This window comes from Musca autumnalis, unplaced genomic scaffold (genome assembly GCF_047663935.1).
Source record: "Musca autumnalis isolate F117 unplaced genomic scaffold, ASM4766393v1 scaffold_3, whole genome shotgun sequence".
Lineage (NCBI taxonomy): Eukaryota > Metazoa > Arthropoda > Insecta > Diptera > Muscidae > Musca > Musca autumnalis.
In genome coordinates, this window is record NW_027411866.1 from 26,686,210 (window position 1) to 26,710,253 (window position 24,044).

Below are 24,044 nucleotides of genomic sequence, written 5' to 3' on the forward strand. Positions count from 1 at the left end.
TTTCATGTGGTTGTTGTACCGCGACGCTCAACGCACCGTATGTGCCGAGCGCTTTAGACTAGTCAAAATGCATGCAACAAAAAATGTTTATGGAACAATGTATAGAAACATTACCCTTAAGCCCCCGGCACATACGGTCCGTTGTGCGACGCGTTGGGCGTTGAAAACAACAACCACATGAAAAATGTGTAAGTGATGCCAAGTTTGTTCGTGAATTTTTCATGTGGTTGTTGTAACGCGACGCTCCACACACATACGCACATACGATGCGTTGAGCGTCGCGGTACAACAACCACATGAAAAAAGTGTAAGTGATGCCAAGTTTTTTGAAAAACAACAATGTGGCTGACGCATTCAAGTTAAACATAATTTAACTGTTTTGTGTCAAGCGTTCCTTTACTTCAGACACCATACAATTCATATCGGAGCAGTTTACACCTGTTACTACTTTTGTCGGTTTTACCATTTTCAAAAGTAAAGGAACAGACCAATAGATTGAATGTTTCTTTATTTCTTCCATGGTACAATCATTACAAGGTAGGACACAGCAAACATATGATTACAATTTTTTCCTGAGGTCCTCCCATTGTGTCAAAACTGTTTTGACAAAATAAATTGATTGAAAATAAAATCAAAATATAAATAAAAACAGAAGACAATGCATTATTCGAGAATAAACGTGACTTCAACATTTACGAGAAATGCTTTTAAGCAATTGTGCCAGTTCAGCTGTGGCTATCTATCGCGATTGGAATTTACCGAAGTGCAACCACAACGTTACCAATTTGATTTCTAATATTTTGGTCTGGAGACAGTCAGTAGTGCGATTCTCTAACACATTTTTTGAGTTAAGCCCTCGGCACATACGCTCCGTTTAGTGACACGTTGCGACACGCGTTGTCCCAAAACAGTTAAATTATGTTTAACTTTAATGCGTCAGCCATGTTGTTGTTTTTCAAAAAACTTGGCTTCACTTACACATTTTTCATGTGGTTGTTGTAACGCAACGCAGAACGCACCGTATGTGCCGAGCGCTTTACCGACAAAAATCGGTAAAATTAAAACGCAAAATTATGAATGAAAAGTTCAAATAAAAGTTGACAACACTCTTGCCTGTCAGTAGAACTTTACGACTACTTTTTATTCGTCGCTAACTTACCGAAAAACATCATTAATTAACGAAATTATAAGCGTTTTAATTTTACCGACAATTGTCGGTAACTCAAAAAATGAGTTAGAGAATCGCACTACAGGTGCCCTTATGAAAATGAAAATGCTTGAATCTGGTGCTGTTATGATGTGGTCGATGTGAAGTCTATCAGCCTCATCCGTAGTCAGATTTCAAATAAATTTGATTTTCAAAAACATAGCCTTTATCCAATTGCAGCAAGTCTTTATTCAGGGTAAAGCTGGATACCAGATGTTTTAACCTCCGATCAGCTACAAATCCGCACCCGAACTCATGCTTTATGTCATTGCACATAATACAGTCTGTCTCCTTTGGCAGATGTTGTGACGCCTTTCCCTATCCTGTATACAGTAATATCGGCATTGTTCTTTACAAACATATCTGCCAGTAAATAAAAGCTTCGTTCCCGTACTTTTTAATGGTAAAACTCGTAAAAGAGAGAACTGCAAAAAATTTGTTCTTACACACAAATTTTCTGAAAGAGTTCGGGAACGGAAAAATGGAAAATACGTCAAAAAAACTGGAACAAATGTCAAAGTCGGCGTATCAGCCAATCAGACGCCGACAACCATGTTACTATTTTTTTACTCGCCCAAATTTGTCGTGTAACAAGTTTTTAAAGAGAGCGTCATTCAGCGCCATTTTTGTTTAAAGAGAAGTGAACATTTTACAACTTTTTGGTGTACGGGAACGCTTTTTCGAGTAAAATGTGTAAAAGTCGTAAAAATTGTAAAAACTTTTTAGTTCTGGAACACAGCTAAAGTGTACATTCTCTATGAATAGTCTGGAAACTCTGGTACAGATTCGTTTGCGGGAGTCATCAACTTGAGATGGGTTTTGTTTTTTTCATAGTACGATGTTTTTATAGGGTGGGTTACTAGCCCAACAACTATACCCAAGTGTTTATAGATCTTATGGATGAACGTACGGCACATGAGGGAGCATCCAATTGAGATGGAAGAGGCACCATGATAAGTCAAGGGCATTATCATGTTAAATCCGGTCAGGACCGTTGCTTTTTATCTTTCTCCCCTACCCCACTCTTACCATAAACCGGGACGAACGTTTAGGCCGCCATCAGACCATCTGCTTTTTCACATGTATGTTGTCACTTTGGGTATACTAATATACAGAACAGCTGATTCATACATGTGAAAAAGCAGATGGTCTGATGGCGACCTTAATAAGCTCCACCATGAAGTTTTCTGAACTAAATACCATAATATAAACAAATTTTGGTACATATACTTCATGTGAGCGCGTTAATAAAAAAAAAAACATAAATTACATATATTTAAAATGAAATGTAAACAAATCAAAACAAAACTGACAATACTCCAAATAAATAAAACTTGTTGCTTTTGTTATTAGTAATTTTGAAGTTATAAGCAAACTGCCTTCATGGGCCAAATACATACGGTCCGTTTTGTGACACGTTCCGCGTTGAAAACAACAACCACATGAAAAATGTGCAAGTGATGCCAAGTTTGTTCTTGCAGTTTTCATGTGGTTGTTGTTACGCAACGCTCAACTCGCCGTATGTGCCGGGGCCTTCAGAGTTGTTTTTTAAAAATTTCATCAAACTGCCCAACCTTCTAATAATTGAACCATGATTTCTTCTATCAGAAAAGACTTCCAAAATTACTCAAACGTTGGATCTGTTTAGGGTTTTTCATTAATTATTTTGCATCTTAATTTTATCAATTTTTCTTGGAAAAAAGAAAACCACTACAGATCATTAGTACAAATAAAACAACAAAAATAAACCAACCAAATTGTTTATTTATTATAAAGCTTGGTTTACATTTACGAAATCCGCTTGTTTTCAACTGTCAATTCCTTTGTGTATACGTCAAATGAAAACTCATCTGAAATCCATTCGATTTAATTTGACGTTTAAGCAATGGAATTGACAGTTGAAATCGAATGGATTTCGTAAATGTAAATCAAGCATAAGTTCATTAACATTAAATGATTTAGTTTGAAGAACAGTTTTAAAGAAAAAGTATAAATTAAAGTCGTTGTAGAGAAAGAGATATTTTTCTAAACAAAAATATATATAAACAATATATAGAAAATATAATAAATATGTCCCAAAAATATTAAAAACAAAGATTGAAATGGTGTATACTCCTGGCCATCGTGTAAACCCAACATTATCTAATGACAGATTTACAAGATAGAAAATTTCTTGAAACTGCCTGGCCATACATCAAATCATCAAACTCATTTGTATTGTTTAAACAGAATTTTTGCAAGTTAAATTCCTCCTTTGATTTGAAAAGATAATAAAAAGTAAAAACCCAATCTATTAACTATTTTTCATTAAATATTCATTCTTAAATTATATGCCTGTTGCAGTTCTAGAACAGACAACATATGTATCTCATTCCAATTATATAATATTTGTATATTATGTTGTTTTATTTATAAATGTATTTTATATAAACTTATATAATTGTGTACACATTTTTCTTGTTTAAAACACACAAAAATGTGTATAGAATAAATAAAGAATATAGGAATAGAAAAAGAAAACAAAAATAAAATTTTGTTAATTTAAGTAAACACGCATACAAATGTGGAGACTATGTCTAGATGCCAGAGAGTTTAAATAAACGTATAACACAACTTATAAAAAAGAGTATGTAAAATTAAGAAAAACATAACGGAAATTATTGTAAATTTTAAACAGAATTAAGAAAAAAAGTATAATGCCAAACAAATAAATAAAAAAAGTTTAAAACTAATATGAATTTTTGGTCTGTTCCTTTACTTTTAAAAATGGTAACAGTGGCAGAAAATGGTAAAAGTGGTAAACTGCTATCATATAAATTGTATGCTATTAAAAGTAAGGGAACACTTTACAGGTTAAAAATGGTAAGAAATGGTAACCTCAGGCACGTAAAGGAACAGAGAATTTATTACAAAAAACGGAAAATTGTGGGAACAGGACCAGTGCTCACTTTAATCGTTTCTGTTTCTTGGGTAATGCTTGGTTTACATTAACGAAATCCACTCGATTTCAACTGTCAATTCCATTGCATAAACGTCAAATGAAATCCTATGGATTTCAGATGAGTTTTCATTTGACGTATACGCAAAGGAATTGACAGTTGAAATCGAGTGGATTTCGTAAATGTAAACAGAGCATAAGTCCGAAGCCAGACATTGAAAAGTTTTTAGAGTTTTTCGGAGAAAGCGGGCGGGAAGGAACTCCCTTTCTCTTTCTTATCCTCAAACTCAAAAATTTCCCATGAAAATGTTCAACGTGAATACCAGAGTAACATTTCAAGAGTTTTGCAAATACAAATACTTAAGGCCTGGGTACATAAGCAGCCTTGAGCAAATTTCGAACTGGGTTGCCCTTTTCTTTTTTATTCTTTTATCAGAAGCGAGCAAGGAATTCAGGCGAGGCAGCTAGGGATAAAGTAAAGGTTGTAGTAGTAGCATCGTATGATGTTGGTTATCCGCTGGCCGAAACACTTTTAGTTTCGGGTCCATCTGGTATGAAAGAACCCGCTGCCGTGGGATTGAAATAATGGATCGTGAGCGTTGGTGGACTTAAACTGGAAATGTCACATATTTCCTATCGAAAAAAATTGTTGTGAGCAGCATACAATAAAGCCCATCTGTTGCCACAATATTCAAGTAGAGACCCTAAACTGTACTATATCTAAGACTTGTAGGATCGTATAATTTTAAAAGAAAATCTTTCTAAATTGAGAACATATCACTAAATGTAGATTTTAAGGCACGTTTTTTGAATGGACAGACAGAATATTTGAATTGGGTGTGAACACTTTGTCCCAATTTACATTAGGCGAGTTTACTTGCGGCAATTGTCAGTTTGATGGAGAGAGAGGTGAGGCATATGGTAACCCTTTGCCTCTCAGCCCCCTCTCTCACCTACAAACTGACAATTGCCGCAAGTAAACTCGCCTAATGTAAATTGGGACTTTGTTTATTTTCGTGTATAAAAACAAATTACTCTTATACTTAAATACGTTCGTTTACTTAATGAAATTTCAAAACAAATATGGGTGGGTATATTCAAATCAAAAGAATACAAAAAAGGCATTAACTTAGTTTCTATAAAATCGTACAATTTTTATGCATCAAATGCGTGGGGGCAAAAAGAAATCTTTCCTTAAAGTTGAGCTCATGATGGGTAACATATATTCTTGTTGATCACGTCTTTTGGCTACATCGGCTGTGACATTTGTTAAGATGTCCAACATGTGTTTGCTAGAATATACAACAATAATATGAAAATTTCCCACAGCTAAAACACAAAAGGATTACCCACCGTGAACACCATTTAGCTGTAAGTTTGCACAAAGATTCAATAAACCAACTACCAGTCATGGTGTGACGTATAGCTTCCGTTCCAGGTATAGAAGACATGGCTGTTAGCATATCAGCGTAGGCATCAGGTTGAAGATTTTGCTCAGAATTTGATATGCTCTATAAAAGAAAGAAATTCGTTAACAGAAAATATAGAAGGTTCCTTAAAAATCTTGCTACCGTGTCCACAGGTGCTATGTTCTTTTGACATGCTTGTATAATCAACAATTTTGGTTTTCCCCTTAGCGAATCATCTGCCATTATGGCTTTAATGGTATTTATACTAACTGGGACACTGTTGCAACCATAGACAACACCTTCCATACCATGGGTTAGTATACACACAATAAGGGAATCTCTTATCAAAGATCTTTTAACGGTATCGCGTATTGTGTGTAACATTTCTTCGTGACTTAAATTGTTATACACAACTGGCGTATAACCAAATGATGCAAACAAGTCCCTGAGTTGGTCTCTATCGACATCAGTACCAGCACGTTGCTTTTTAAATGGAATTTTGGGCAAAAGATTCTATAAGCAAAAGGAATTCGATTAAATCACTTGTTGGTGAATAAAGGGGGTTATTCTGAACGTAAATTCCCCGTGTGTTTTTCCACATTCTCTTTTAAGTTCAAACAGTGGAAAGACAAAACTAACGCGGAATTTTCGTTCAGAATAAATACCCAATATTTCATTAAACTTGTTTACCTTTAATTCTGGATTTTTATCTTGATAGAATTCCCTTTGATTAATAATCAAAACATAACCAGCCTGTTGGGTACGTATTACATAACGTTCGGTATGATCAAATTCGTCATGTATATCCGCAACACGATTCACTTGAGACGACATTTGTTGTTGTCCCTGCTCTCGGGATAGCATATCCTGTGAATCCATTACAGCGCCAGAATCTTGGTTTGAATCGGCATCTTGACGGCCGCCATTTGTTACAACAGCTGGAGATACAGGGGCGGCAACGACAACAGGTGTTTTTGCATTTGTTCCTTTTGCAGCAGCACAATTAGAATCACTTGCCATTATAGTGCCATCCCTGCGTCCCCTATTATGGTTTATTGTCTCAACTAATATTGTTTTCATTGAATCCAGATCATTTACTTTAAAATATGATATTAAATTCAATACATCTTCCCCTTGGAGATTTTGATCTCCAATTGCAATAACATCACGTGTAATCCAAAACAACAAAAACACCTCCAAATAGCTATAATCGTAAAAACGTAAATGTTGTGCTTCATGTCGTAAATGCATTTCATTGATTTGCATTACCATTCTTCCTGCTTGAGCTATGGTTAGACGTTCACATATCTTATAGAGTGCCTTTAGTAGAGGATGTATGTGAACACTTATTTCGGGTAAATGCGGTAAATATATATCACGCACTTCTGACCAAACAAACCCCAGCTTACGTAGTACTTTCTTTGCTCTTATAATAGCTAAAGCTTCAATAATATTCAGTTGCCATGTATGGGTATTGATTGTTGCATATTTACGTAGTATATCACTATTTGCCGATTCAACACCATTACCTTTTGGTGGATTTTGTTGGAGCACTATTAGCTTTTGTAAAATGTATTCGGATGTAGTTTTCTCACGTCCATAGAGTAAAAATCCCAAGGAAACCTAATTATTGATGAAAGAGATTGTATTAGTCATGCTAAGCTTGTGTATTTGCATCTAACCAATTCATAAAAACACAAATCCCTTTCCACATATTGTAAATCTTCTATGTCGATATCATTGATACGGTCCATTATGGTTCTACGATAGGCCATCCTGGAAACTATCTTGATTTTTCTCCGGGGATTCACAACAAAATCAGCACAGGACAATAGAAAAACAAAACAGCACACAATAGAAAAACAAAAACAGTGACAAATCAGCTGTTTTAGTCATTAAAGGGCATTCGGCCACATGATAAATCACAGCAACTAAACAACTGTTGCTTTTGAATTAATTAACACGTATCGTACAGATGGAATGCCAGAAAAACGACACGACATCTTTTCAAATTGAAAGACGTTTGTTTGCAAAGAGAATGTTGGAATTTTCAATAAATATCTTGGAACAATTTTTTTATCACGTGCAAATCTGGGGCGCGGGAACAACATTTTATTAATTTAAAATTTTCTCTTAATGGATGGCCTTTAACATGGGATTTTTTGAATTTCGGGGGCCTATATCTATGACTTCCGCAACACAAAATATATATCGTTGTAATCAGGGCTACCACCAGTATATATGACAAGGTCATTCGCGACAATACCTTTGATTGGTGTAATTGGTAAAATAAAACACACGCAAAGAAAAGGAAACGGAAATAATTTGTCGCCACTTGAAGGTGGTCGACCACATGACGATCAAAGTATTAGTACGTTTATATTAGCGGATTTAACAAACCCACTGGGTTTTAAATGTCAATTCCTTTGCGTATACGTCGAATAAATCCTCATTAAGAAGGTTAACCCTACAAAAAACTATAATATAAACATGGCCTAAAACTCCGTACACACTAGAGCTTTTTTGCCGGGTTAACCTTCTTTATGAGGATTTAGTTGACGTATACCTAATGGAATTGACATTTGAAACCCAAACCCACTGGGTTAACCCGGTTATATGTAAACGGCCTATAAGATTTACATTTACGAAATCCGTTCGATTTCAACTGTCAGTTCAATGAAAATTAAATCCGATGGATTTCAGATGAGCTTCTAAGCTGAAAACATAGCTTAAACAACAATGTGCTGCCAAGTTTCAATTTTTCTTTAGAGCTAAACTAAAGCCAAAAATACATAGAACATGTGTGTAAAATTTGCTCCATTTTTAATAGGGGAATAAAAGATCTTTATTAGAATAGACATAAACGACATTGAGCCGGAAACAAATTCAACTTTTGAGTATAGTTCTGCGTCATTTCTGAAAAATGAAAAGTGCAGCCAAATTGAAATGTTCTTTATTCTTTTACCATAACTGACGCCCAACACATCCAACGTTTGGGTAAAACTTGCGTTTGGCATTGACGTCCGAAAATGTACCTTGTTTTAATTCTCTAGCTGAAAACACATCCAACGTTTGAGTAAAATTTTGTGTCATTTCTGGTAGACGAATAAAGCCCTCGGCACATACGGTCCGTTTAGTGACACGTTGGGTCACGCGTTGTCCCAAAAAAGTTCAATTATGTTTAACTTTAATGCGTCAGACACATTGTTGTTGTTCAAAAAACTTGGCATCACTTACACTTTTTTCATGTGGTTGTTGTACCGCGACGCTCAATGCATCGTATGTGCCGAGCGCTTAAAAGAAAAAATTCTGCCAAGTTTAAATTTTTCTTTATTCTTCTACCAGTAGTGACACAAAACTTTACTCAACGTGTTTTCAGCTTCTATGTGTTGCACACATCAACGCTCAGTTTTGGGCTTCAAAGTAATTACATTGTATGTATTGTATTTTCGGCTTTATAAAGCCACAGGACCATGGCAGAACTACCAGGTAGTGGTATCACACCAGCTGATCGGATATGAAAAGTCAAATCCCTTTATAAAAAAAATATTTTTCTTGTAATTTCCCCAACAACATAAAGAAAGTTTTGACAAAACATATTCAAAATTTTACGCATGGCCCAATTATATTTCCTCCAGCAAGCGAATTCAAAGAAAAACAAAGATTTTAAATGTCAAAATTCATAAACAGAGGCGAAAAAATTTTTGAGGCGAATTTCTTTTCTGACAATTCAGGTAGATACATACAAAACATTTTCCGAGAAAAAGTTGTTACCGTAGTTATTTTTGTATGACGAAACAGAAAATATTAGCTGATCGAACTTGAACTGCTAAAATAAGTTATTGTAAATTAAATTCTCATACAAACACAAAAAATTTTGACATTTTACGTGTACAACATTAAGTTTATTTGATTTCTTTTATCGAGATACATCTACCTGTCTCTATACAGTTCGACTTTTCAATAGGTGTGTTCGTTTAGTCAACAATTTGTACGAATTTGTACAAGTTCAGTAACTTCTTGTAATCGGCTAAGATCTTTTGCATTGTACTGTAGAGTAAACGAACAACATCCAGTAACAATTCGTGTGTGTCTTTTTACGTGATAATTTGTAATAATTATTACTAATGTTGCAGATTTTGACAGTTATATAAAGGAAAAGTTGCTGAAAAAATTGTTTCAGCAACATTTAGTAAGTAAAAAGGCACCCCTAATATCTCACAGCGAATTCAAATGACAAATGTGAATTTTGACAGCTCAAATCGAAATCATCTGATTTTGCCGGAGGACCTATAATTGGGTCATGATTTTACGATGCCACTACCTGGGTAATTGTGCCATGCACAGGACAGAATCATGGCACAAATACCAGGTAGTGGCATCGTAAAATTTTGAATATGGTATGTCAAAACTTTCTTTAAGTTGTTGGGGAAATTACAACAAAAATAATTTTTGGAACAAATCTAGTTTAGTAAAAACTCTCCGATTTTTTTGAAATTTTTTTCCAGATTTTTATAAAGCGATTTGACATTTCAAATTCGATCAGCTGGCGTGACACAACTACCTGGTAGTTCTGCCATGGGACAGAATGCTCGTTAATCTAAGGGGTAGTTTACACTATATGTAAATGTCATATGACACGAAATAACAACATTCCATATCTACCCACGCAGGCAATTTGGAGACGTAATTTTGTTACATTTTTGCTGGTGTGGACGCACAAAGTAAATGGCGTAAGGAAAATCCCCAATATTGCACATATTAGCGAATATATAACGATGGAAAAGTTCATGTCATATGACATTTACATATAGTGTAAACTACCCCTAATCAAGCGGAAATGATGACGGTAGTTAAGCTATGCATGGTACAAATACACAGGTAGCCGCATCGGCAATTGTGGGTAACATAAGGTGTCAAAATTTGACATCAATTCAATGCACTTGACACATTATGTTACCATCAGCTGGCATGATAATGCTACCTGTATAATTGTACCATGAAGCTATGATAGCCAATTATCAGCTGATTATATTTTAATATTTTATTCTTATGCTTTGCTCTCATTCGTAAACAACCACTGGTAATTTTGTTTTATGTTCATTTTTTGTCCGACCTTCTCTTTAGATTCTATTTTCGTTGGAAACGAACGCATTTGATTATTTCGGAAAGGTTTGGAAGTTGTTGTGAAGTCTGTCTTCATCTTTCTAGTAAAATTTGTGTTGGAAAAATGTTAATTTCCAATCCGGACATAATAAATAGCTGCCGAGTTTGTCGCAGTCCTAATCATGAGGATAGTGATTACGAGTGTATATATGAAATACAAGGAGACTTACCCATGACACCACCATTAACAGAAGCTGGGAAACTCTATGAGAACCTGTTTACAAAGGTAAGGGATGTGTGAAGGAATGTCAGGAATAGGTAATGGAATTTGGCTAAACTTTAGAGGCACCATCTCGATTGCTAAGATATTTCTTTAAAGAGGTACATTTCCAGATTACGATGGTATGTAACTTTTTAGAGAACACTGTCTTTACTTTTCGTTTGTGGACTTTTAGCCCTTATAAATATTTATTCTCTCTATAACAATGGTATGGTGGGCAATTAAATATTAACTTTTTACTTTATAACAAATTCTTTTGTAGCTATTACCGGAGACTTATGATTATTATCCACGATATCTATGCAATAGCTGTGGCCTACAAATGAAGCTCTTTGGAAAATTAAAAGACAAAGCCCTTAATACATTGAAATATTTGGGTAAACTTTACGATGAAGATCTATTGGCTTTTGGTGATGAAGAAAGAATTATCATAGAGGAAGAGGAAATAACACAAGAGCAAGGAAACAACTTTACAAATATAGAATATGAAAACAATGCGGAAAACACAACAACAATAGAAGAATCACAATATATTGGGCCACAGGCAGATATAGCCACGATTAATGTTTTACCTAATAATGTTTTGATGCTACCAGCTGACCAGCAAGAGAATCAAACAGATAACAATGATCTGGCCGATATTTTAGAAAGCAATCAAATGAAGCACGAGGAAAATGAGGAGGAAATTACACAGAATACCGATGATTTAGAGGATTGTGGTGTTAGCCTGGATAAATCAGATTATGTCATGGAAATATATAAAGTTATTGATGATAATACACAAAGTGATGCTGTTGAGGAAGATAACACATTAGCTGAACAATCAACTGTGGCAAGTGGTGATAACTTTGAAACGGAAACAATAGATTCATGCGATTTTACCATTGAAGAAGTGACATCACAATTGTCCGGCAATGATGAACCCTATGTTGATATAGAATCATTTGTGACAAGTGAGGGAAGTGAGGGATCACTTAGAACACCAACTAAGAGGAGAAGAAGTGAAAGGCGAAGAACCTTATCAATTGGCGGCCATCTTAAAGTTCTCAGTTGCACCGAGTGTACGGAAATATTTACCGAGGCAGAGGAGTATAAATATCACTGGTAAGTTGGTAAGAAAATGTGAAGAAAATTAATGAATTCAAACTGATCTTTGTTTTAGCTCTTACATTCATGCCCAAAGTGATGGTTATGCCTGCAAAGTATGTGATGCAGTATTGAAATCGGCCCGCAGTTTAGCTTCTCACATGAAAACACATTCGGAGAAACCTGCATATAAATGTGAAATATGTCAACGGACGTTTAAGCAAAAAGTCCATTATCAATACCATATGAATCGTCACAATAATATAAGGAATTTTCACTGTGATCAATGTGATAAATCTTTCCTGGCAAAATCTGATCTTAAAATTCATCAACGTCAGCATACAGGTACTTAGCGTAGTAAATGTGATATACAATTTTTTTAAATATCTAAACAATTCTTTTTCGTTTAGGCCATCGTCCTCATGTCTGTGAAATCTGTGGCAATAGTTATATGGCGGCAGAGCATTTACGTACCCATTTAATAAAGCATATGGATGTACAATTTCCCTGTGAATTGTGTCCTCAAAAATTTGCCAATCCAAAGACCCTGAGGCAACATGTAACCTCTATACATGCCTCTGAGCCCAGATTTAAATGTGAATTTTGCTCAAAACCTTTTCGGAGAAAACATCATTTGAAGGTGGGTTCCAAAATTATTGGCAAAAGTCCATCATAAATGCGGTGTAACAATGCAACGGATGACTATATTTCCGAACCTCGGCTCAAAAAAGAAGACTTTATCTTCATCTATTTTCATAAATTAAATTGAATCGATTGCATTTCATCACTGCACTAATGAACTCAGAATATAACCTAAAAGAGAATTTATGTAAATTATCTTCTTTTTCTTTTTAGTATCACATGAAACTTCATCCACAAAATATTTCAAAAGATTCCAATTGTATTAGCAACCAACATGACAAAGTCGATGCAAATTCAATATTTAATGAACAGGATGTTGATAATCCTGAAGAAGTCTTATCGAATAATGACAACAATGATGGTGATGATGAAAATGATATTATCAAAGATTCCGGTTTTGTGGCCTTAAATGATGAAACCATATTGGTGTAAATAATCAAGATATTCAAACAAATATTTTTAGAATTTTTAATCTTAAGTTTTTCCCAGAAATGAATCTCTATTCTCCTAACAAACCACTAATTTTCATTCGAATAATTTCATAATCCGTCCTTTTTGTTGGTTTATTATTTGATTTTACATAGTGAATATGTAGTTTATTAGATTTCTGCAATGCGTTTATATGTTAATTTACATTAAGTTTGTAATGTACGTCATGAGCATTTCTTTATTAAGGATAACGAATAGATCCAAGAATAAGGGGTCGATCATCGATAACAATTATCGTTGAGTGGCGTTGCTAGTTGTCAAAATTGATCCACGTATGGCAACTCTCAACTGAAGTTGCGAATCTCAGTTGACGAAGCGGCTGTTTTTCAGCAACCACCAATTTTCAGTTGCAGTGAACATTTTCGAAGAAACAAGAAGTAAAATAGAAGGAAAAATAAACATTTTGTTAACAATTATTGATTCTTTGCATCATTAATTAATTTTGTGTATCAATATGGTGAAAATAACGACAAAGCAGCAGTTCGAAATATAAATTGATAAACTGAGTGAAAATCCAAACTTAGCCCGAGGAGTTCGGGAGTTTTGGTGAAACCAAAGCCACAGCGGATGAAGCGTGGAGGTCCATTTCGGACAGTTTAAACAGCCATGAACCTCCAACACGAACACCTGAAAGTTAAAAAAGAAAATGCCTCAAAATAAACTTCAACGACACTGGTGGTGGTCCATCACAATAAGTGAATTTATCGCCTTTGGAGCGGACAGCAGCAAATCTTTTGCAAATGAATTTGGTGACAAATACAGTAGGTTCAGTTTAAGTACAAATGACGAACATCCTCCATCTATATAGCCAACTACACCAGGGAATTTCGTTTTTGAATAAAAATGGTTTTTATTTTGCCTTTTTTCCTCCTTTGTCAACTTCGAAACGATCCAATTTTGGCACAATTTGTCCTCTATCAAGTGGACAACTTCCTTCAATACTCTCGATAATGTAGATTGAGCCATGCAATTGTTGAAATCATTGCCATGGGACTTTTGGAAACTTCCGTCCTCCAAGAATCGCAACGCTGCGCACACTTTTAAAAGTGGGGGTATTCCTGTTGATCTGTAACTTTCTTTGAAGTCATCCTTTAACGTTTCCACAACGTAAACTACGACATCCTTTGGCAATCCAAAATACGCCTTAAACCTGAAATAATTTACTGATTATACAGATCTTTCCACATGATCATCAGCTTACAGTGCAGATGGCAATTCCAATGGATTCGACTTGTCCCTCAAATTTCTTCTAATAGATGCAATGTCCTGTACATTTTCTTCATCATCAAAAAATAATTCCACCGAACTTATCACTTTTTGGGACAGCAAATAAAACTTGACGATCCGAAGATTCAATGGGCAGGTTATATTCCAATCTAGGGTTGTTTTCCAAATTTGCTCGAAAACTCAGCCAAAATATTAAAATATTGTCCAGAATACACAAAAGAGTTATCCAAAGCGCAATTATTTTTAAAATGTTTTTTTTTTTTTTTTGGCGAATAGAGGTCACAAGTTTGAAAAAACACTGATCGATAACATGTTTATCGACCACCCAGTTGAGTTGACATTAATGGTACAACATTTCGTCTCAGTCGCGCAGACAACTGACAACGCAACTCAAGTTTAGTGGCAATACAAGATAGAACCATAAATTTTGTAAAATATGAAACAATTATTTTAATTTTTAATATTTTGGAGTAGCTATGACGTAATGAAGAATTTAAAAAAAAAAATTAAAGAATATAATTGTAACCAAAATAATTAGATCTCCAATTTCTAGGTTTAAGATGAATTATATATATGAAATTGTTTTTAGAGTAGCTATGATATCTAGGTGGATTCTTTGTAATTATATAAATTGGCCTCAAAATTGGCTTCAATTGCAAAGCAAATAAATAAATAAATAAAAATATATTTATATGGTATTAGACCCACATATCCGTTTCAGAAAATTTGGAGTCAATCTAGCTATGTCCGGTTGTATGTTTTTCTTTTTGGTTAATATATAATTCTCGAAGGCAGTAACCTTTGACAATGGAGTATTTTGGCACGTCTTAAAAAAATCTTTCAAATATTTTTGATCTATTGCATTTTAAATTCTTTCCGAGAATTGTTTTGAAATTTTCAACGAAGCTTATTCTTGTGGTGTGATTACAATGTTGTAGTTTTTTCGAGAGCAAGGCCATACTTTCTGAGATAATGGCTCCAAAATCCTACGATGAACAACTTAAGTGGCTGGTGGGCATGATAACTATATAAACCAGTGACTACCATTGGTCCAACCTTTGTACGTCGTAATAAATCTGTCAAACTTAAATTAAGTTCGAAAATGGACTGTATCAGGAAACTTCTTTAAGTCTAACCCCCATCAAAAATGTTCTCCTAACTGCAGTTTATGAGTTGTTCGAGCATCATTGCAAAATTGCTACCTACGGAAATTCTTGTATTTTTGTAGTTGTTGTTGTAACAGTCTTTTTATTACTATTACATGTTCGTTCTTCTGTTCAACCTGGCTCTGGGTATATCTCCAGTTCCAGGAAAGTGGCTTCTTCGATGGGATGTAACCACAGATCCACTGGAGTTAGATGAGTAGGTTAGGCTGGGCAGTTGAAAAGGTGTTTTGTGTCGTGCGGACCCATGCCGCATACTGTGAATACTTTTTAATCCTGCTTGATATGTTAATCTAGGGATTCTCTCCTGTATCGTTGGCCTCTTCCTCTAGAGCATGAATATCCTTCCTGATATGCCTGAATGTGTCGGCATATGGTAATAGCCAGCAGATGGTAATTGGGATGGCTCTCACGTTAACATCCAAGCAAGTACTGCAACGAAAGCATCTCATTGTGTTGGAATAATGTAGATGGTCCACTGAAGACTAGAGGAGGCAACCTGTTGCTGTTCTCAGGGAGGCATTCTGGTATTCTTGTAGTCAACAACGATGAATTGTTTTGAAATTGTTCTCGTAAGACTTACAAACCACCCACCTTTTTTAACTTCAAGTACCAAAAAAGCGAACACAATTTTTCTATTAATTTGTTAATTCAAAAAAGTTCAATTGATTTGTTTTTTATTTTATATTTAATAATAGGTTTTGTTGTTTGGATGTTTGCTTCTTTGTTGTATAATTTAATAATTATTAGATACTAAATATGTATGTAATTTTGGATTTTTTTTTTAAATTTTTCTTTTGAAGCACTTGTATAACAGAAAATTAAATGTTTTCAGATATTTTAAGGGGGATTCTGTTGGAGTTTAATTCTTAAAACGCATTTAGCACTATTTATATATAGAAACAAAAATTAAATAAACAACAATCTCTTATGATCAAAAAACACGGTACAAAAAGTCAACATAGTTGACTTAATTAAAAAAATATGTATTTATATTAAAGAAAGAAAAGCGGGGGAGGCTAAGAAGATATAGTGGACAATAAAGGGATTAATGCTTTCGATATAATTTTTAATATTTTTGTTATAAAACATTCAAGCGTTTCTTTGATTGCTAAACTAAAACAGGGCTTGTTTGGGATATACAAAATTGTTTATTTTTTTCAAATAGTTCTTGACTTTATTTTTAATACTAATACCAACTATATTTATAAGGTGAAACGATTTGTAGGTATATATTTATAGCATCTGTGTTTAGGTATGTATATATAGATAGGGCGGTTGATTTACTGGTGGAATTTCTGTTGAGTTGCAAGAGCAGTGCCATAGATCCGGGGTTTTCTGATAATTTTTTACAAAAAATACAAACTGTCTTCATTAGAAACAAAAATTGAGCATTATAGACAGTTTTTTTTATAGTTTTTGATTTTATTTTATTCTTTTTATTAAAAATAATATTTCATTTAGTCTAAGTCCCAATTTACATTGGGCGAGTTTACTTGCGGCAATTGTTATTTTGTAGGAGAGAGAGGTGAGGCATATGGTAACCCTTTGCCTCTCAGCACCCTCTCTCACCTACAAACAGACAATTGCCGCAAGTAAACTCGCCTAATGTAAATTGGGACTAATTAGGGACAGTAGTATATATAAAAATAATCTTTACTTATGGCTATATCACACTATATGCTTTTTCACATGTATGTTGTCACTTTGGGTATACTAATATACAGACCAGCTGATGTCATACATGTGAAAAAGCATATGGTGTGATGTAGCCATTAGGCTGAAAACTATTGCCGAAAACAGAATCAACTTTTGAGTAAAGTTTTGCGTTGTTTTGGCCGTTTCTTTACACTGTTGGGCATGAAATTCATTCGAAGTACATATACATATGACGGACTTTATGGTTTTTCTCTCGACGTCCAGCGGCAAAACTTTACTCAGACGTTGATTCTGTTTTCGGCTTAAGGTGGTGGGTTATGCAGATGACATAGTTGTTGTAACAGTTCTTTCCTGTGAAAATAACGTCAAGGGGTCGATCGTCGATAACAATTAACGTTGAGTGGCGTTGCCAGTTGTCAAAATTGATCCACGAATGGCAACTCTCAACTGAAGTTGCGAATCTCAGTTGACGAAGCGGCTGTTTTTCAGCAACCACCAATTTTCAGTTGCAGTGAACATTTTCGAAGAAACAAGAAGTAAAATAGAAGGAAAAATAAACATTTTGATAACAATTATTGATTCTTTGCATCATTAATTAATTTTGTGTATCAATATGGTGAAAATAACGACAAAGCAGCAGTTCAAAATATTAATTGATAAACTGAGTGAAAATCCAAACTTGGCCCGAGGAGTTCGGGAGTTTTGGTGGAACCAAAGCCACAGCGGATGAAGGTCCATTTCGGACAGTTTAAACAGCCATGGACCTCCAACACGAACACCTGAATAGTGGCAGAGAGTCTGGATTCACTTTAAAGCAAAGTTGAAAAAGAAAATGGCTCAAAATAAAAGAAACTTCAACGCCACTGGTGGTGGTCCATCACAAGAAGTGAATTTATCGCCTTTGGAGCAGACAGCAGCAAATCTTTTGCAAATCAATTTGGTGACAAATCCTGTAGGTTCAGTTTAAGTACAAATGACGAACATGTGTTCCAGCCAACTACATCAAGGAATTTCGTTTTTGAATAAAAATGGTTTTTATTTTGTCTTTTTTTCCTCCTCAGATAATTTCGAAACGATCCAATTTTGGCACAATTTGTCCTCTATCAAGTGGACAACTTCCTTCAATACTCTCGACAATGTAGATTGAGTTATACATTTGTTGAAATCATTGCCATTTTGGAAACTTCCGTCCTCCAAGAATCGCAACACTGCGCACACTCTTAAAAGTGGGGGTATTGCTGTTGATCTGTAACTTACTTTGAAGTCATCCTTTAACGTTTCCACAACGTAAACTACGGCATCCTTTGGCAATCGAAAATACGCCTTAAACCTGAGATAATTTACTGATTATACAGATCTTTCCACATGATCATCAGCTTACAGTGCAGATGGCAATTCCAATGGATTCGACTTGTCCCTCAAATTTCTTCTAATAGATGCAAGCAAATGTCCTGTATATTTTCTTCATCATCAAAAAATAATTCCACCGAACTTATCATTTTTTGGGACAGCAAATAAAACTTGACGATCCGAAGATTCAATGGGCAGGTTATATTCCAATCTTGGGTTGTTTTCCAAATTTGCTCGAAAACTCAGCCAAAATATTAAAATATTGTCCAGAATACACAAAAGAGTTATCCAAAGCGCAATTATTTTTAAAATGTTTTTTTTTTTGGCGAATAGAGGTCACAAGTTTGAAAAAACATTGATCGATAACATGTTTATCGACCACCCAGTTGAGTTGACATTAATGGTACAACATTTCGTCTCAGTCACGCAGACAACTGACAACGCAACTCAAGTTTAGTGGCAATACAAGATAGACCCATTAGTATACTCACCAAGGCCTTTCTTCCCCAACAGGAATTTTCCGTGCCCCAGACATTCACCTCCATTTTGTTGCACAGTGTAATAAAAAATTATTTTGATGATTGTCGGAAATAAAACATCTACTCTCACAATACTGATGCAGTTTTAAAGGATTAGATTTTCCTCTTAAATGTCTTTTATAGATGCTACGTTAAATATATCTCCTCTATAATCAAAAAATAGTTCCACAGAGCTTATCATTTTAGAAAAATATTCCTTTTGTTTACAATTTGAGTCGCTTACTCGACTCGACTCTTGTCGCAATACAGAATAGACCCATTAGTTTACCGGAGTAATCAAAAATCCACCTCAGGCGCCTACGTGGTCCTATATCCAATCTCTGAATGTCTGATCCAGTTTAAGGCTCACATTTCGGAAAAAATGTGGCTATCGAAAACTCAACAGAAGTTGGGTTACCATCCATAATCGACCCATTAATTTATAGCTTGAATAAATCGACAGTAGCCACGTAAGCGATTTTGTGTCCACCTAAATCTGGTTTAACTCTATGCGGTCATCTGGGCTGAAAGTAACTCTTCTTCGGTCTTGCAATAGATACAGCACTGGTGTCTATAGCGAGAACCCCATGTGTTACTATATCGGCAAACTTCGTGAGATCTACATCAAGAAAGCACATCAAAGATGAATTTTGGAACCTGGATGCAGCAGGACATTCAAAGCAATCTGGGGGGTTACTCTGTATTGCGATGCGTTTGAAATTTTGTTAGCGCAGGATATTTGCGTTAACGCACGCTTTTGACATAAGCTTTTGTATTACAGAGTGTGATGATAGCAGAAAGAAAAATGGGTGAAAAATAGTTGCGAAAGGAGATACGAAAACGCATTTAATTTAATTACGCATCGCAATAAAGAGTAATGCCAAGTTTACACTAGCGCTCCAAAATCCACTGGATTTCACGAAATCCTGAAATACACCCCGGTGTTTACACTTATTTTTTGTTGATTTCAAACATATCACAATGATCAAGGTAGATGCATATGCGCAGCTGATCGAACATGAATTTTCACAAGTTGTTATATATATGTAAATTGAATTAATCATCAAAAATATAAAAATATAGAACTTTACAACTTCATTTGGAAAATTATCGTAAAATTATCTATATATCGTATTTATTGTGTATAGTACTAACAAATGAAAAAAAATGTTTTATCGTTGAGACATAATAATAATAAATTTTGATAGATAAAAGTTGTGCTCAGAACCTGCATAATATTAGTACTAGCAGTAGTTTTCCTGTTTAGTGCTAAAAATGCGTTCCCGTACTCCAAAATCTAGCAAGACTTGCACGACTCTTTAAACAAAAATAGCGCCGAATAACACCTTCTTCTTCTGTTTTCTGCCATACAATTTTGGCCTAGTAGAAACTAGCAGCAAGTATCTTCATTGGCATCTAATATGGTAGCTGATACGTTGATTTTGACATTTATGCAGGAGTTTCTGCAATTTCCGTCATTTTTCCGTTACGGTATTTTTTAAGAAATATGTATGGGGAAGCAATTTTTGACAATTCGCTCTTTTTTCTAACATTACCATCAAAAAAGTACGGAAACACAATGAAAAATAGCATTGTAACAAAGTAATTTAAATTTTTGTTCTCATTGTTTACAAATTTTGATACCAAAATTTTTTGTTGCAGCAATTAACCATCTACCTTGTTTATTGCGATACGTGAAAAGTGTTGCAACTTTTGGTACTTTTTTAGGCAAAATCAGGGTTGTATATCATGTGTACTGTGATTTCGATATTGATTTCGCTGAAATCACGAAATGAGATGATTACATTTTTGTATGCGAAATCATGATAAATTTAGCTTGATTCCGCGCGAAATCACGAAACGCCTTCGAAATCACGAAACAACGCCGAATGTAAACTAAGCATAAACCCCTGGTATGTTGTTGTTGTAGCAGCATATAACCTACGTAGAAGCATAAGTTTGATGCTGGGTGAACAACATGCTTGAGACGTGAACTGTGTCTTAGAACATACTCGATACATTGATAAGGGAATTTCGTGTTTGAATAAAAATAGTTTTTATTTTGTCTTTTTTCCTCCTCTGTCAACTTCGAAACGATCCAATTTAAATTTTGGCACAATTTATCCTCTATCAAGTGGACAACTTCCTTCAATACGTTCGACAAACTTTCCTCCGCAAAAAATCTCAACGCATCGCACACTTTTAAAAGTCATCCTTTAACGTTTCCACAATGTAAACTACGGCATACTTTGACAATCGAAAATACCTCTTAAACCTAAAATAATTTACGGATTATACAGATCTTTTCAACATGAGCATCAACTTACAGTGCAGATGACAATTCCAATGGATTCGACTTGTCCCTCAAATTTCTTCTAATAGATGCAATTGTCCTGTACATTTTCTTAATCATCATTAAATAATTCCACTGAACTTATCACTATATAATAGTTTTTTTTTGAGAATTGTGTGTTTTGGATTGAATATAGAGCTCACAAGTTTGGAAAACACTTATCGATAACACGTTTATCGACTCCCCAGTTGGGTTGACATCAATAATACAACATTTCATCTCAAGTTTAGACAACGTAACTCAAGTTTAGTAGCAATGCATAATCGACCACCAAGAAACATCCAAAAATAGATTGAAACGTCATGGCTGCGTTTAATCAGGGGTGCCCTTAAAGGCAGAAAAACTATTTTACGAGTATTGGGTTATTTTAGAAGTAGTATATAATATGTGGTAAGTCGATCGGAACAATATTACCTGAGATATGAGCTTTCGAAGGGAAGAATTTATTGTGTTTTTCTCGAAATGGCATTTTGAAATCGGTACATACTCTAGCTCGAAAACTAATGAATCTCGATTGTCATACAATTTTGTGGGGTTATCAAGGACAACAAAACCTAGTCCTTCATAGATTGATTTTATTTTTAAAAATGTTCGCCCTTTTTATTCTGTAACTCATTTTTTAGTTACCGACAAAAATCGGTAAAATAAAAACGCAAACTTATGAATGAAAAGTATCAATAAAAATTGAAAACACTGTTGCTATGGGTAGGACTTTGCGACAGCTTTATGTTGCTTGTTAACTTACCGAAAATTTTCGTAAATTACCGAAACTATAAGCATTTTAATTTTACCGATTTTTGTCGGTATGTCAAAAAATAACTTACAGAATTCCACTACAGAAAACGTCAGCTTTTTAAGCCAAATCTACCAAAAAAGTTTGGTAGTTTTCTGGGAAAAAAAAATTCATGAAAAATTGCCTTTTTGGGGCTTTCCAAGTGGGGTCAGCCCTTAAAGCCAACACGATCCTGAACGGTGAATAATTAGCATAGGAGCAACATTTTATGAAAATTTCCTTGGATAACTTCTTGCCTAACTTATCTATATAGAAATGCTGCCTTGAATATATTCTCTGTATAGAAACATTGGCTGGGAAAACTTAAAATATTTTCCTTAGACAACTTCTCCTATATAAGTGCTGCCTTGGATACCTTTTCTATATAAAAATGCTGCCTTGGATATCTCCTCTGAAACATTGGCTTGGAAAACTTCTGATATAGACAATATACCTTGGACAACTCCTCTAAAATGAAAACTTGTCTTGGATATCTACAACTACGGCAAAATATATCAAAATTTTCGGGTATTTCTCTTAACGATTGTGTCAGTCTCGAAAAATGCTTACGTCTTGCTAATAATTTTGATGGGATGAAAGCGCACAAGTTTTGCTGCAAAAAATTTCATGACGATATAAGACTGCACTTGTGACAATTTTGAACTTTTGTGGGGGAGGCACCCGAAGGAGTGGGCAGATAGATATTACGATGAGCAAAGTTTTTACCAAATCGGGTTCTCCCTTCAAGAGTTATCGAGTGTACCATTTTTATCGAAAAGTTATGAACTTTTGTGGGGGAGGTACCCGAATAAGTGGACCGATATGGCCCATCTTCGACCTTGATCTATGTTTGGACAAAATATTTCGAGAACCAAATGTGGCTTGGGAACCGAACCAGTGCAAGGCCGATGTGCATGCATACCATTGAACCGCAGTGGCACCCAAAAAATTTATCTTGGACAATTTTATATATGGATAATCTGTCACAAAGAAATTGTATAGTAAAACAGGCGGACGTTTGAACAACATAGGCTTAACATTTTTCAAGTAGCAAAAAGAAAATAGTTTGGAATTCATTTGGTAATTTATTACATTTTTAAAATTCAGTACTAAATTAATTTCAATTAAATTTGAATTGAAAAAATGGTGTTAATTTTAATAAAAAACAAAATAAAAAGTTTTGAGAAATGTTTGTTTTTCGATAATTTATTAATGTCTTTTGTTTATTATTTATATTTCCCAAAAAAGGATATCCTGTCAAATGGTGTAATTTTGTTATTGTGAAAGCATATTTTTTTAATATAAAAAGCCAAGATTTCGTTTTTTACTTAAGCGGCAAAGGGTTGTTGGAATAGATAATACTTATTTGTTGTTGTTTCTTATAAAATTTTGTTTTTGTTGAATGTGGGAAGGGGGAATATATAATATCATGGATTTTTTTTTGATTAATTTCCTTGTATTGTTGGTTGGTGTTGTTTGTAATAATATTAAAAATAAAATAAAATTAATTATAATTAATATCATTTAAAAATTAGAAGTAGTAATAAACATATTGGGTAGTTGTTGTTGTTTGTTGTAGTAGAGTAGTATAAAAAAAGTTAAACAAAAAAATAAATATAAGTATATGCGACGCGACAAAATTATGTAGGAAACAAAAAGTCCTGTTTTTGTTGGTTGTTTTTTTTTTCTTTTTTTAATAAAATATTTATAATAAGAGCTAAAGAGTGAGAGAGAGGGAGTGGAGTGTGTATTAGAAAGGCATAGTGGAGAAGTTTATGTTATTCATGGCAATGAGCTTTAAGTTATAAAAAGGAAACATTATTTTTTATAGAAATAGTTTAATTG

The 24,044-nt window shown here is 34.4% G+C and overlaps 2 protein-coding genes across 2 annotated transcripts; one reads left to right on the plus strand and one right to left on the minus strand.

Moving 5' to 3' along the window:
• Positions 1 to 5,182: 5,182 nt before the first annotated feature.
• Positions 5,183 to 7,445, minus strand: Dredd (Caspase-8 Dredd). The gene is made up of 5 exons (XM_073972729.1): positions 7,237 to 7,445; positions 6,245 to 7,177; positions 5,717 to 6,067; positions 5,499 to 5,656; positions 5,183 to 5,437 (listed from the first exon to the last, which is right to left on the minus strand). Exons 1-5 carry the CDS (start codon positions 7,327 to 7,329, stop codon positions 5,308 to 5,310), a joined length of 1,665 nt encoding a protein of 554 aa, XP_073828830.1. The 5' UTR covers positions 7,330 to 7,445; the 3' UTR covers positions 5,183 to 5,307.
• Positions 7,446 to 10,629: 3,184 nt separating this feature from the next.
• Positions 10,630 to 24,015, plus strand: LOC141398085 (uncharacterized). Its single transcript, XM_073975283.1, has 5 exons — positions 10,630 to 10,946; positions 11,203 to 12,044; positions 12,103 to 12,371; positions 12,437 to 12,666; positions 12,882 to 24,015. Exons 1-5 carry the CDS (start codon positions 10,785 to 10,787, stop codon positions 13,098 to 13,100), a joined length of 1,722 nt encoding a protein of 573 aa, XP_073831384.1. The 5' UTR covers positions 10,630 to 10,784; the 3' UTR covers positions 13,101 to 24,015.
• The last annotated feature ends 29 nt before the right edge of the window (positions 24,016 to 24,044 follow it).